This window comes from Egretta garzetta, unplaced genomic scaffold (genome assembly GCF_000687185.1).
Source record: "Egretta garzetta isolate BGI_Z169 unplaced genomic scaffold, ASM68718v1 scaffold369, whole genome shotgun sequence".
Taxonomy (NCBI): Eukaryota; Metazoa; Chordata; class Aves; order Pelecaniformes; family Ardeidae; genus Egretta; species Egretta garzetta.
Genome location: NW_009260837.1, coordinates 340,363 through 353,413, shown reverse-complemented (window position 1 = coordinate 353,413; position 13,051 = coordinate 340,363). Strand labels below are relative to the sequence as shown.

General features: G+C 41.0%; 1 protein-coding gene across 2 annotated transcripts in view; it reads left to right on the top strand.

Annotated features, from left to right (window-relative positions):
* MPP7 (membrane palmitoylated protein 7) overlaps positions 1 to 11,907 on the top strand; it is a 149,699-nt gene extending 137,792 nt beyond the window's left edge. For both annotated transcript variants that reach the window (XM_035902423.1, XM_009647003.2), the window contains 5 exons: positions 4,539 to 4,619; positions 6,425 to 6,518; positions 7,613 to 7,721; positions 9,123 to 9,266; positions 10,662 to 11,907. In XM_035902423.1, the coding sequence (XP_035758316.1) occupies positions 4,539 to 4,619; positions 6,425 to 6,518; positions 7,613 to 7,721; positions 9,123 to 9,266; positions 10,662 to 10,841 (608 nt within the window). In that variant the 3' untranslated portion in view covers positions 10,842 to 11,907. The remainder of the gene's footprint in view (positions 1 to 4,538; positions 4,620 to 6,424; positions 6,519 to 7,612; positions 7,722 to 9,122; positions 9,267 to 10,661) is intronic.
* The last annotated feature ends 1,144 nt before the right edge of the window (positions 11,908 to 13,051 follow it).

Sequence of the window (13,051 nt, the reverse complement as noted above, 5' to 3'; positions counted from 1 at the left end):
GGGGGGGGAGTTTGACAACTTTGAAGTGGAAATTTCTTTTGGCTTCATTTTAATTTGGTCTAGTCTAATTTACAGAATGCAGATTGCATACACAGGAATATTTAGTGCCTGGTAGGTACTAGTCTCAGGTTCAGCTGGATGTGTTAGTTTGTCAAGATTTTACTTTGTCTGCAAATGTAGGTTCATGAATAAAGTCCTGCATATCCTCGGGGCTAAAATAACAGATCATCTGAAGCAGTAATGATACAGGTGCTTCTGCTGTGCTTTTAGTTGTTATGAATGTGATGAATCTGCTAAAACCAAAATTATCCAGTATCGTGTCACCAGTCGTCTTCTGGTAATGTCCTGTTCCCAGGCTGCCAACAAATCCTTGAAGTCTTCCTTCAGAAATACCGCCTGCGCCCTTAGTGTGATACCTCACAGCCCTGTCAGGCAGAGGCAGGATATTTTATGTGGAACATATTATTTAGACACTAGAATTTTAATTTACATTAATGAGGAAAAAATCTTGCTCACAAATGCTTCTGCTTCAGTAACTGTGAGGGCCAGACTAGCACAAATTTTATTTTCTAAGAGTCAGAATGGATGTGCCGCACACTATGACTTCACCTGGCGTAGTATCAGCTAAGTCAGAGCTTTCTGAAGGGGCAGTGCTAGGATAAGGCAAGGTCTGCAGTGACAAACCATGAGTGTCTGCCCCAAAATGCACGCAGCTCCGTGCACGCAGTGTTGCCACCAGAGGCGTGCAAAGCCTTTCAGATGCTGTGGTCACCCACGATGATGCAGCTGTCCTGCGTGGGCAGTGGGGGAAGCAAGGACCAGAGGTGTGTGACCAGAAAGGAGCAGTTCTTACCAGTGTGTGATACAATCAGAAGAGGCTCTCTGTCTCTGAACTGGGCTGCCAGTACTCCCTACAGTGATGTCACAGAATCATAGAATTGTTTAGATTGGAAAAGACCTTTAAGATCATCAAATCCAACCGTTAACCTAACACTGCCATTCCACCACTAAACCATGTCCTTCTGGTCACCACTGCAAAGAAAAGGAATCTGGGACTGGAAAAGTTCTCTATATTGCTTACATTTTTTTAAAATCCATCACCTCTGCTTTTATCATGAAGGAGCTACATGGAGGCCAGGTCCATCTCAGAGCAAGGGAGGATGAAATGGAAGTGGCTCCTAGCTTTCTACATCTCTTGACTTACCTTTAACACGTGTTCAGTAGTGGCTTGTAGAGACTTAATAGATCTACAACAGTAGTGCAGGAAAATGGTCTACCATAGCCATACTGCTTCAAGTAAACCATCTGGACAACAACAAAAGAGACCTAGCATTGCTGTCCTCATTAAACCCTCCCGATCGAAGGCATGGGTAGGTCAGCATGGCTCAGGAATGAATACATAGGATACAACATACTGGCTAGCTTTGCCCATGAGAACAGCAGTATAAAATCACCGATCCTGCTTTGGTGAACAGCAAGCCTAGAAGTACACTCCCACTGCTAGTTGTAATTTACTATAACATGACAAAATGAGGTTCTGCTTTCCTACCCCTTACCTCATTGAGCTACCGTTGGACATGCGTGTGGAGTCAATGCATTATGGTGATCAGTCGTACCAGAGAAGGAATAACCGAGCCACAGAACCTCTGTCAAGGCATGTTTTCTACAGGGTCTTTATGATCCCAGCAGGGATGTTGTCACCCAACTCCCAAAATCTTTTCTGAAAGACCACTTTCTTTTTTTTTTTATTTTTTTTTTTCCTTCAAATAGATTTCTAGGAGGTCAGTGTGTATCTATAGGTGAAGAATGGCTGGTTGGATTAACCCTCACATCAAACAATTTTTTCAGTTTTCTTCAGACATGTCTGAATGGTATAAAATGTAATGCAAGTTGTAATGGTTGGTGGTTTAATTCTGCCAATGTCCCTCAATAAAGCAAGGTAGGCACCACAGCCCATTTATGCAGGATTCAACCACTACTTAGCTTACGTGACCCAACATGCGATAGCGAGCAACATAAATGTTCCTTTAAAAAAGAAACAAAATATCTCCAAACCTGTTGCCATAACTAAATACTGCTACTCGGGGTGATTTATAGTAAACCGAAACTATGCTACAGTCATGGATCCCACATGCCTGGCATTTTACTCTAAGAATCTGGATTGTCCTTTTCAATCCTGATGCTTTATTCTCTTCTGGAGTTCAAATCATGTTCACATTCATAATTATTAGAAACTGGCATCTTGCTCTGTTGCATTAAAATGAAAAGAATATTCAGAATAGAAGTGTCCATTACACTTGGGAGATAGAGTGTAAAGATCAGCGTAATGGGTGGCATTGCTCAGCCGGAATCAGCCTTTCGCATCCATATGCTGCAGTTATGAGAACTCTGCGAAGACAGCACTGAAAAAGAAGAATCTGCACCTTCCAGTGGTTTTTAAATGGTAATCTGGAAGGGGAGACAGAGTAAAAGTGAGGTTGTGGTCTGGAAACAGATTTGATCTAAGTTTCCAAAGCATCTGTTGCAGGAAGTGAAGCCTGGATTCTTTATATATATAAATAGAGCTAAAAGCATATTGTTGATTTGACAGCGTGTAGACAGGGGAAATAATATTTGTTTAGATTTGATGGGGAAAATCTTTTGCTTGAAAGGAATACAGTGATTTTTTTTAACTTGAATTCCACTTGTTTCATTCTACTTTGCTAGGCTGTATTGAGAATTTTAGTTACTTTTCCTATAAAAATTTGTATGTGCCTTAAATAGCTATGCTATTAAAAGAGGATTTTTTTTTTTTAAATAATAACAAAAGTAGTGCCATTATCTACATGACACATTGCTTTCCCCTGCAGACATGCACCAGTAGAGGCTGCTGTGCACCATATTAAATAAACATTTATACGTACTGATAGACTAATTTACAGGCAGGTCAGAGATTGAACTTGAAATGTAGTGGTGTGCTCAACTTCTGTAAACATATAAAATTTATAAATGTAGAAACCCTAAGATTTTACAGACCGACTGTAGTCTGGGGATAGTAGCAAAGTAGCAAGCATTTGCTTTTCATCATTACGTGTTTCGAACGTCAGACAGGGCAGATAGTCATTTTTACAAATAGGCACCTGAAGGTGCTGAAGCATCAGTCATTGCTTTTTGATACCAGGCTCTCACTAGTTAATTAATTACCATATCACCATTTCATTAAAATGTTTATTATGTTTTGCATTTCTGATGTCTGAAATTTCTGTTAAAAAGCACTCCATGCATAAATATATCACTTTTACTAGAAGAGCAGGAATTTTTCTTAAAGCCACATGTATTATCCCTGTATTATTTGGGATACGGTTCCAATGACTCGCTCTCCTCTGTGTTCTGCTGCTGACCGGGCTCTGCAGGAGTGAAGCCACTGTGCTGTCAGAAAGGCAGGAGCACGCGGAGCTGAGCTCCCTCCATGGGTGCCTGACACCATGGCCGCACCACCGAGGGGCCTGGGCAGGCTGAGCCCCACACGAAGGGCTCTGGGGACCGGCAGCACTTCCACACGGAGCCTTTGAGACCTCACAGGTCAGAGTGCCCTTGCCCTTGCAAACGGATGAGAGTTAAGGACAACCTGAAAAACAAGAGGAGCGTCTGCTCAGTAGCTTCTAGGAGAGCAGTACTCAAATGGAGGCAGAAGAGATGCGTCAAAAAAATTCCGTGCAGGCTGTTTCTTCCTGCCATCCTTTTTCCAAGAGTGGTCTCTCTTTGGCAGCCGCGTGAAGAAGGAAACATTTGCTTTGGACCCATTCAGACAGCAGGCAGGAGACGAGCATAGTTTAAAAGAAAATCAACAACAAAGAAAGAAACCCGCATGCCCCAAACGGGTCGTGACCTGGGGAGTGCTGCCCGCCCTTCCTCTCCCTGTGAGATGCCACCCTGGCCCAGCCAAAAGCTGGACGGTGACAGCTACAGCCAGCCAGAAGCTGGGCATTACTCCTGCCTGCAGTGGCTGTGGGGAGAAGGTGGGAGCACTGCTCCTCGGGGAGTCAGGTGCGGACAAGGGATGCGGCAGCCAGAGGGAGTGAGGAAACAGCCACGATGGCCATGGAATGCAGAGGCTTTGGGGGTCTTTGTGCATGCTGGCCAGGGCCCTCCAGTCTGTGAATTGGGGATGTTCTGGCAAAATGAACAGCCAAACCAGTTGCTGTGCTGGAAAGCTGTGGGTTAGGGTGCAGGGCTCTGTATTAGGGCTGAGGATGGAGATAGGTGCGTATTGTGGGTCGCTGCTGTAGAAAACAAAGTTAGCTTTCCTGTCAGCTTTTTCACTGATATTTCCTCAGTAGTAAAGTCAGAGCAGAGTAACTGCCAGCTACATCCCCTGAAATTTGTCAGCGCTGTATATTCTAGGAGAGGCTAGAACGATGGGCGTTTCCAAATGATTTTGATTAAAAGCCAATATATATCATAGCTATATGCTATGTAGCCTTACCTCGGAGAGTACTTATACCTGAAGACTAGAGAGAACTGGTTGTTGGGAAACAGCACTATTTTTTTTCTTTCAGGCCCCGTGGGGGTTGGACTGAATGAACTTAAGCGGAAATTGCTGATCAGCGACACCCAGCATTACGGGGTAACGGTGCCACGTAAGTAAAAATACACTTCTATTCTCCTAATGCTATACTTGCATTACCTTAAGGCACTTTCAAATTTGGGTCTCTAAATGCATGCTTGGCATCCAAATTAGAAAAGTAATTTTTAAAAGTGCTGCTGCAGTTGTATTTTAAATAGCATTGATTAAACTGATAGGACATTTTGGCTCAGAGGCATTGCAGTAGACTTTCAGTAGAAGTTTAACATGATTGATGTCAGTGAGGTTTAGTAAATGAAACTCGGCTGAAGAACACCCTGGATTTGGCTGTAAAGCAGTGATATGTACTCTGTTACCAATGCTTGCTTGCAGCAAAATGGCCTTTACGTATTAGGCAGGCTGAGAAATTAAGACTGATGATAAGCAGTTTAATCCTGTGAATAAATTAATTAAATCCCATTGATTACCTGTAGAGAAGTTGATTCGGGGTTTTTTTTCCTCTTTCCCCCATCTGACCAAGTAATATAATTTGCGTAACATTGAATAACATTGCTCTATATTAACTTCTACAGTACTTTACTGGGTTTTCTTTAATGTGGACTTGACAGTTTTAGTTAGATTTTCATTCCTTGGTTTGCTTTTTACGTGTACCTGTGCCTCCTGTTGGGATCACGAAAAAAATATGGGTCCAACATTCTCAATGCGGGAGATAATGTCACAAGTTTTTGCAAGTACAGGTACTCTATAAGGCATATATATGAATTAGTTGTGCTAGGTAGAAAAATGAGTACACTTGGGTTTGGCAAGTTATTTCATTTGCACATATTTGCTTCAGCTGGGTATTGAAAACAACAACAAAAAAAAGCCAGATGTTCCCAAATATTTACCACATTGAAGCATATGCAATCATTTGCCCAAAAATATTTCTCTAAAAATTGCCAGTATTCATCAAGCTGCCTTCTCTCTTTTCTCTTCCAAATTTGTGGTTATAATTTAAAGCAAACACGTAAAGAAATCCCTCTCCCTGAAATTCAGTAAGTCAGGACTTGGAGGGATAACTGGGGTTCTTGTCTTGAAACGTTTCTCTTCGTGTCAACCTAAGAAGAGCGCAATCTCGAATGGCATCCAGGGCTGCGTTTCTGCACGCAGGTTGTGTACGTTCCGATGCAACAGAGAATGCACGATGCTGTAACACACAGCTTGTATTAAACGGGACTTTCGAAGGGGTTTGTTATTCCTAAGTGGCAACATCACAAATATGTTTCATTTGTAAGCAAAACTTTTATACATAGTTCTTGAAAGTAAGAAGTGCAAATCTGACAAGGCTACTGAAAGAAGGAACTCAGTTTTGATCACCAGAATAAGAAAAGCACTAGAACATAAAATTCACACCCCATTTTTTTATTGTCATGCTTCACATACCATAGCTACAAGTGTTGCTAATGAACGTAACGTTTTATAAATCAGGTTGGTGAGCTTTGTTTCCCTTTATGGTCCTGTATGCTAATAAGTTTAACAAGTGGCCAGGCTGGGGTAAGTGTTAGGGACTGCTGCTCCTGTTATTGTTCAGCTGTCCTCATTTTATTGGATTTTTCCACTAGTTAATAAAAATGATAATCTGATACTTGTCCAGTAAGTTTTTTCCTGCCTTTCCTGCATGCTTTTAAACTCAGTCCTGTCATGTGCTTGAGTGCTGCCTACCAGACCCAGAGCAGCCTTACGTCCATCAGGAGCGAGGGAACCGCTGTGCTTAGTATTGCACAAGGGTCGTGTGCTTTTCAGTGTTTCCTGAACTGGTTTGCATTATATTGTTTTTGCATCTCTTCCTTTTTTTTTTTTTTTCATTTACTGAAACTGCAGACACTACCCGACCAAGGAGAAGCCAAGAAAGTGACGGTGTCGAATACATTTTCATTTCCAAGCACTTGTTTGAGACAGACGTACAGAATAACAAGTACGTTGAAGAGATTTTAACTAGAACTGCAGTTAGAACAAAGGCTTTATTATAAAACGGGGCTGGTTGCAATTTTAGATAATAAGTCAGAGTGGATATAAGTTGCAGTGATTTGAAGATGTGTTAAAGTTACATTTTGATATGTAAGCCCTTCAAAGCAGCTGGCAAAAGCACAGAGCAAAAAAGCAGTACGTGCAAACACAAATGTTTCTAAACTTTCAAGTAGTTTCAGTACTTCAGCTCATCAAGAAGACACCGAAATTGTAGGTGTTCAGGATGGGGGAACACTCCTTTAATAGGGCATTGTCTGCCATAGCAATAAAGCATTGCAGCTCGAGGTGGGGTGGCCCTGGGAGTGCTGCAAACGTGCCTGAGTCAATGTTTGCGTAGTTCTGCTCTCTTTAAGGCCAGGCACTTCCTCTGCTTTTGAATTTAGAGATCTACAGTGAAGCCCCTGCCTGTAGACCTGCCAGAAATCAAACTAAAATGAAGACAATGGTAGCATCGTGCTCTCCAGCAGCCTGTAAAATATCGTAGCTTGAAAATCTGCCCCAGTGTTTCAGAGGGCAAAAGTGTATTAGACACAAAGCTGTGGGTTTTATTGAAACTTCAAACTGTGCTTTGCTTTTTTGGCAAATAGCGCTTGTACTTTTATAGCACATAACCAGCCACCTTGGTTCCATTAGCACCATCATCGCTCCTCCTCCTCTTCTGAGACAGAGAATTTGGATATTCTGTAGTGTGCAATGAAATTTCAGTAGTTTCTATTGTTTAGCTTATCCACTGTTTTATTGCATTGCATTAGTTCAGAAAAAGAGGTGATGGAAAACATTAGTGGGCTGTTGGACTACAGTACTTTTTTCTCTTTAACTGTAATACAAGCAGGTGTTACTGATTTTAAAGTGGTAAAGTAGAAGATTTCTTAAAATTGACATGCTGAAGTACTTGACAGCATTTCCTTTCTAAAACATGGTAAAACTCTCATGTAAAGTAAAATATTTTTGCTCCTGAATTAGATCTTATAAACCAAACTGATAAGCTTTTTTTCTGGAGACAGTGGAAATTACTCCAGCTGTTTTCACCTTCTTCCACAGGTTTATCGAGTATGGCGAGTACAAGAACAACTACTATGGTACCAGTTTAGATTCTGTTCGATCCGTTCTAGCTAAAAACAAAGTTTGTTTGTTGGATGTGCAGCCTCATGTAAGTAAGCATGCCTTTTGGATGCTTGTAGTTCCCCACATTGGGGGATTCCTGGGATTCCAGGAAAAAAAATTGTTTCTAAAAAGGTGTATCTTATTCCATGCTGAATGACTGTTGGGTGGGCTTGCTGGGTACCTTTATCACAGCAAGACTCTCTGAAAGGAGGAGAGGAAGGAAGATTCAATACATATTGGCAAGTATTCAGTTCAGTCATTAACTGAATGGAAAGCCTGCAGCATAATACCAAAGATTTGATTAAAAAATGCTCCTATATTTTCATTCATTTTTCTTCTGGTTTGGGTTAGAGGTTCTCTCTGAAACAACTCCAGAATGGCTTTGAGCTACCGCCCAGTCCAGCGACTCTCTCACGCGTTTAGCCGGACCATTTGTGCAAAGAGTTTCCATGCAGGGTGGACATGAGGCAAGGAACGCACTAAATGCGATGTTGGCTGGATAATGTTTAAGAACATTCCTCTCTAAACCATTTGTTCTTGCGTTGACCTTGTCTTTCAACCCCACTGAACAGCTCCACTGGGAATTTTTATGCTACTAATAACCACAGTGCTTCCAGGAGCTGGACTAGTTTGTTTAAATCCAGCCAAAGTATTTCTTCTCTAAGGGTGGCCAGCCTGTGACTTCTGAACCCCAGCAGCTTGTGAACAGTTCCCGGGGCAGTTTCGGATGTGGGGCTGTGCCACAGGAGCGGGGCAGGGGCTGCACTGGCAGAGGGGCATCCGGGGGAGCCAGACCTTCCCAGGGAAGGAGGGGAGCTGGGCAGGGGCTGCTGGGGCTGATACTGCCAGGTTGCTCTGCGAGACCGTTCCACATCCAGCACGGCCCTGTTGTCCACTGAAGCACTGAAGTCCCCCATGGACCCAGGCTTGTGAACTGTTCAGGGATCCCACTCTCCAACATGGCATTTTCCTATGGGCCCTGGCAGCATGAAGAGGACGGAATGCTGCTGGCCAGCCCCTTCCTGCTTAGCGGACACGCAGTACTGGAGAGAACAAATCATCGACCTGTGTGACCGAGTGTCACAGATACCTTTTCCTACTACTTTTCATAGGAACAGAAAGTATTATTCCTGCTAAAATGTGTTAAGCTTTTCCTCTCCTCCATCCTGCCGCTGCCCGTGGCCCTGCAGGGGCACAGATCAGCCTTTGCCGGACTGATGGGGTTCACCAGCAGCCCCTGTGGAAGTGGGGGAGTCTTCTTACCCTTTGCATGAAAATTCTCCTTACATGAATCAATGCCGATCACCAGGGTGGGATGGCAGTAAATGAAAAATAGCCTTCTCAAAGTGCTTTATGGGTTTATTTCGGTTGGTGGAGAGTTTCTTTTATTCTGGTAAATTCTATTGTAAGAAATAAGCCAATTAATTAAAACCTTTCCTCTTCCCAGACAGTGAAACACTTACGGACATACGAGTTTAAACCATTTGTTATATTTATAAAGCCTCCATCACTTGACCGTTTGAGAGAGACCAGAAAAAATGCCAAGATTATTTCAAGTAAAGATGATAAGGGAACTGCAAAACCCTTTACAGTGAGTATATTTAGACATGATAAAATGTGAGAACTTGTGAAGGGTTTTGTTGTAGTGGTTTACCTTGAAAATAAAGGTTACCACTGGATCTCACTGCCAGTACTTGTCAAGGCTTACACATAGTATCTTGTTGTTTGCCAACCTCTCTCACATCACAAATGTACTGTGGTGTTCTCATTGTTTGACGCACTCATGGGCATTTACATTTCCATGGTCCTCTGATTTTATGTCATTGAAGAACCCCCACAATGCAGGTGTCTTTTTATGAGAAATAATGCTGTGGATTTCCTTGGAAAAAATTGCATTTGGGCTTAGGTGTTTCTATTTAAGTATAAGAATTTCCTTTTTTTATCAAATGTATTATTGGGTCGAAGTTTAGAGGAAAGCTCAAATATAAAGCATCAATTAAAAAACTAAACGCTACTTTAATAAAAACCCTGTACTTCTGTATAAAAGAAACATTTTTGTTAAATGTTACAGGGAAATGAACACTGTAAGAAAGGAGAAAAATCTAAGCAAGTAACAAATGCTGCTTTTTGTCAGTAGCCGGAAAAAAAGTATTAGTCAGATTACCCAACAGTAACCTATTTACTTCTTTGAAATATAATGAAATCATATTTTAACTGAACCTAAAGCAAAGCTGATCATCGTTAGACTTTTTACCTACATTTACGGTGTGTATCATTTTCCCTCATTCAGGCGTTATTTAGGATTTTTTAGATTTTGTTTCAACCAGAGCCACGGATATAGTCACCAACTGTGTCTGTGTAGAAGATGCATTTGCAATAGTTTGGAAATAATGCTCTATAAGAATATGTTCTATGGTATATACAATGGAAGAGGAGTTCATTCTTAAGAGCAACCTTCAGGACATTGCTTAGTTAGGACAGGTTTAATCTCTCCAAGTTATGTTAACAATTAAATTCCCAAGATTTGTTCCCTCCCCAAACATGAAGAGGAATCCACTGAGCCAGGTTAAAGCCGGCACAGGGAGACAGCTCCTACCAAGCTCTTCACAGAATAAAGGCTGCACTGTAATATATCGCATGCTAATAGCAAGCTGAGACTTAAGTAATGAAGCTTTAGATGTATCATCAAAGTAAACAGCTAGAAACGTTTTCCACTGGTACTGCTAACAGAAAATGTCTGTAATTACCATGCAGTGACTAATTGTGTCACTGCAAGGGGAGAGATGAAAGAATTGCCTGTTGAGCAAAGTCTGCTTGTGAGAACGCTCTCTCAGATCACTTGTAATGGTAATCTCTAATTTTTTTTTTATTGAAAGTACAGTTTCCATCTCCTGATGAGAAATAAGCAAGTAGCTTTGCGTTTACTGCAGAATGAGTTTATGTGATATTGCTATGGACTGACTATGCCTTCCACTGATCTTACTAGGAAGAAGATTTTCAAGAAATGATTAAATCTGCCCACGTGATGGAGAGCCAGTATGGCCACCTTTTTGATAAGGTGATAGTCAACGATGACCTCGCTACAGCTTACAGTGAGCTCAAAACAACTTTTGACAGGTTGGAGACAGAGACCTTCTGGGTTCCCATCAGCTGGCTGCATTCATAATAATGTTTTAAAAACAGAAAACATTTGCTGTTGTCTCAGCATCTAAATATGGGACATGGTTAGGCATTACTGGCTGGCCGCTTTCTTGGTAAGAGGGCTTTCTAACTCAACCTGAGTAGCAGGCACGCTCTTCATGCACTTGGAACTGGTCTTGTTTTCCTGTGTCTTCAATCCTCCTGCCCACAATTTTGGGGCAGAACAGTCAGATTAAAGCGATGTCATACTATGCTCCATAAAGTGATCTAATACTAGTGTAACAAAACTGCCAAACGCCTCTTTATCATCAGCTGTGTATTTCCAAGGTAAGCTTTTTTTAACCGGAGAGTTTGCAGAAGATACTAATTAATACCAGAGATCAGCACTTTGATGATTTTAAGCGTAACTGCTCCCATAAAGAGCACATCAGCACTTGGAAGTTATTACCCCTTAAGTGCTTGAGAGAACTGAGACAGGCAAAAGTGACCAACATTTTTATGAGGAAGGCATCTTAGTTTTAATTACGTCTCAAGATAAGTGTTTCTACTTTTCCAGATGTGAACCTTGTCTAACATGTACGAGTGATTTTAATATTCCTTTGCACTTACACAGTCACGGAAAGAAAGGTGTATTCAGTGGCTACCTGTGAAATACTCTGCTGTGAGCATGCATGGATTGAAAATATTTTCATGCATGCTTTGTGGCACCACAAGGAAAACTCAAGGGAATATTTATTTAAATAGGGAAAAATGTGAGTTACTATGTATATAACTTCAAAGTCTTTGGGATTAATCTTCTGTAAAATCAGTGGCAAAGTGATACGAATAACAACAAGGTAAAGTTATTTTTTTTTTCCTTTTAAATTGATTTCAAACATTGTTGGCCTCCTTTAGAACAGTTTTCCCATCAGAACAATTAGCGAGGAAACCTTGGAGATCTGGGAAGCAGTTGCAAGAGATGAATTCTTTTTATTGTTTAGTTTGTAGTGATACTTTTTAGTAGTGTAACAGATATTTGTCTCCACTCAAAAATAAATTAATGCTGTAGACTTCACTGTAAAAAATCTCCTTGTCACTGGTCAGACACTGTTGGAAACCTCATTTTAAAATTTGATGTGGCAGTATAAGCAAATGTATATTAGACGATGTATTTTTAATATAGATAATTTGGTATTTTTCTTTATTTACTACTGATATGCAGGAAATGAGTACAGCTGTAAAGACCAAGTAACACCTGTGTGTTGTATTGTGAGTATGTCTTGTAAGTACAGAATGTGTATAGGAACTTTCTGACTTTAGGTCATCACATCTGTGGCATTGAAACAGGAAACCGTTATTTCATGTTAATCTGTAAAGAGAATATAGCTGTCTTGTTTAAAGAAAAAAAGAATTTAGTGAAACTTTATATATTTATGAAAGGGTTGAAAAGGGATGTTAAGTTTTTAAATTTCTTGTCAATGTGATCATTTACTAAAGAGATTACTAGGTCTGTAATTTGAAACACTGTCTCTGTAAATGGAGCTCAACATTCCATGTAAATATTTTATTTCAGTTCATATGCGGATAAAGCCATCAGATTTTGCAGTTTTATTCTAAATGCATATTTAATGTGTGGGTCATTGCATTTGGCTTAGAGTCGTATAAAATAAATGAAATGCAAGCAACAACAGCAAAATCCCTAGGAGCCTGGAAATGTTTATGCAGGAGTTACAGATGTACTGAATCCCAGTACGGATACATGCTCTGCCTGAATAGCTGTAACGCAACTTTCGCCAAATTTCACCGCTTTCCTGGTGGACTTAACTTTTTTTGTAACATAAATAGAAATCTGCTGATTAAATTAATTGACTGGAGATTACGTGAGTTGAGAAAACGTTTTCTATTTTTTTTTTTTAATTACTGAAAATCAAACTGTTTTTTAAGGGATCTGGAATTCAGTGGGTCTGTTCGCCTTCGCCTGGGTGACGCCGAGTGCCCTCACCATCTCTTGCAACCAACCCAAACTGAGAGGGCACTCGGCGTCTCTCAGGATCCGGCCGTTTCCAGCAAGAGGGGCTTAGTCCTTACTGAAACACTATTAACATTGCTTCTAACCTGGGCCGTCTCCGAACATTGGTGCACAGTAGCGCTCATGTATGGGACCTGCTTTTCTCTTCAAGAAATAGATGCTAGAATAATCTGCAAACTCCCTGTTAGAAACAGTTCTGGGCTGTCCCACGGGCTGTTTTTCTTGTC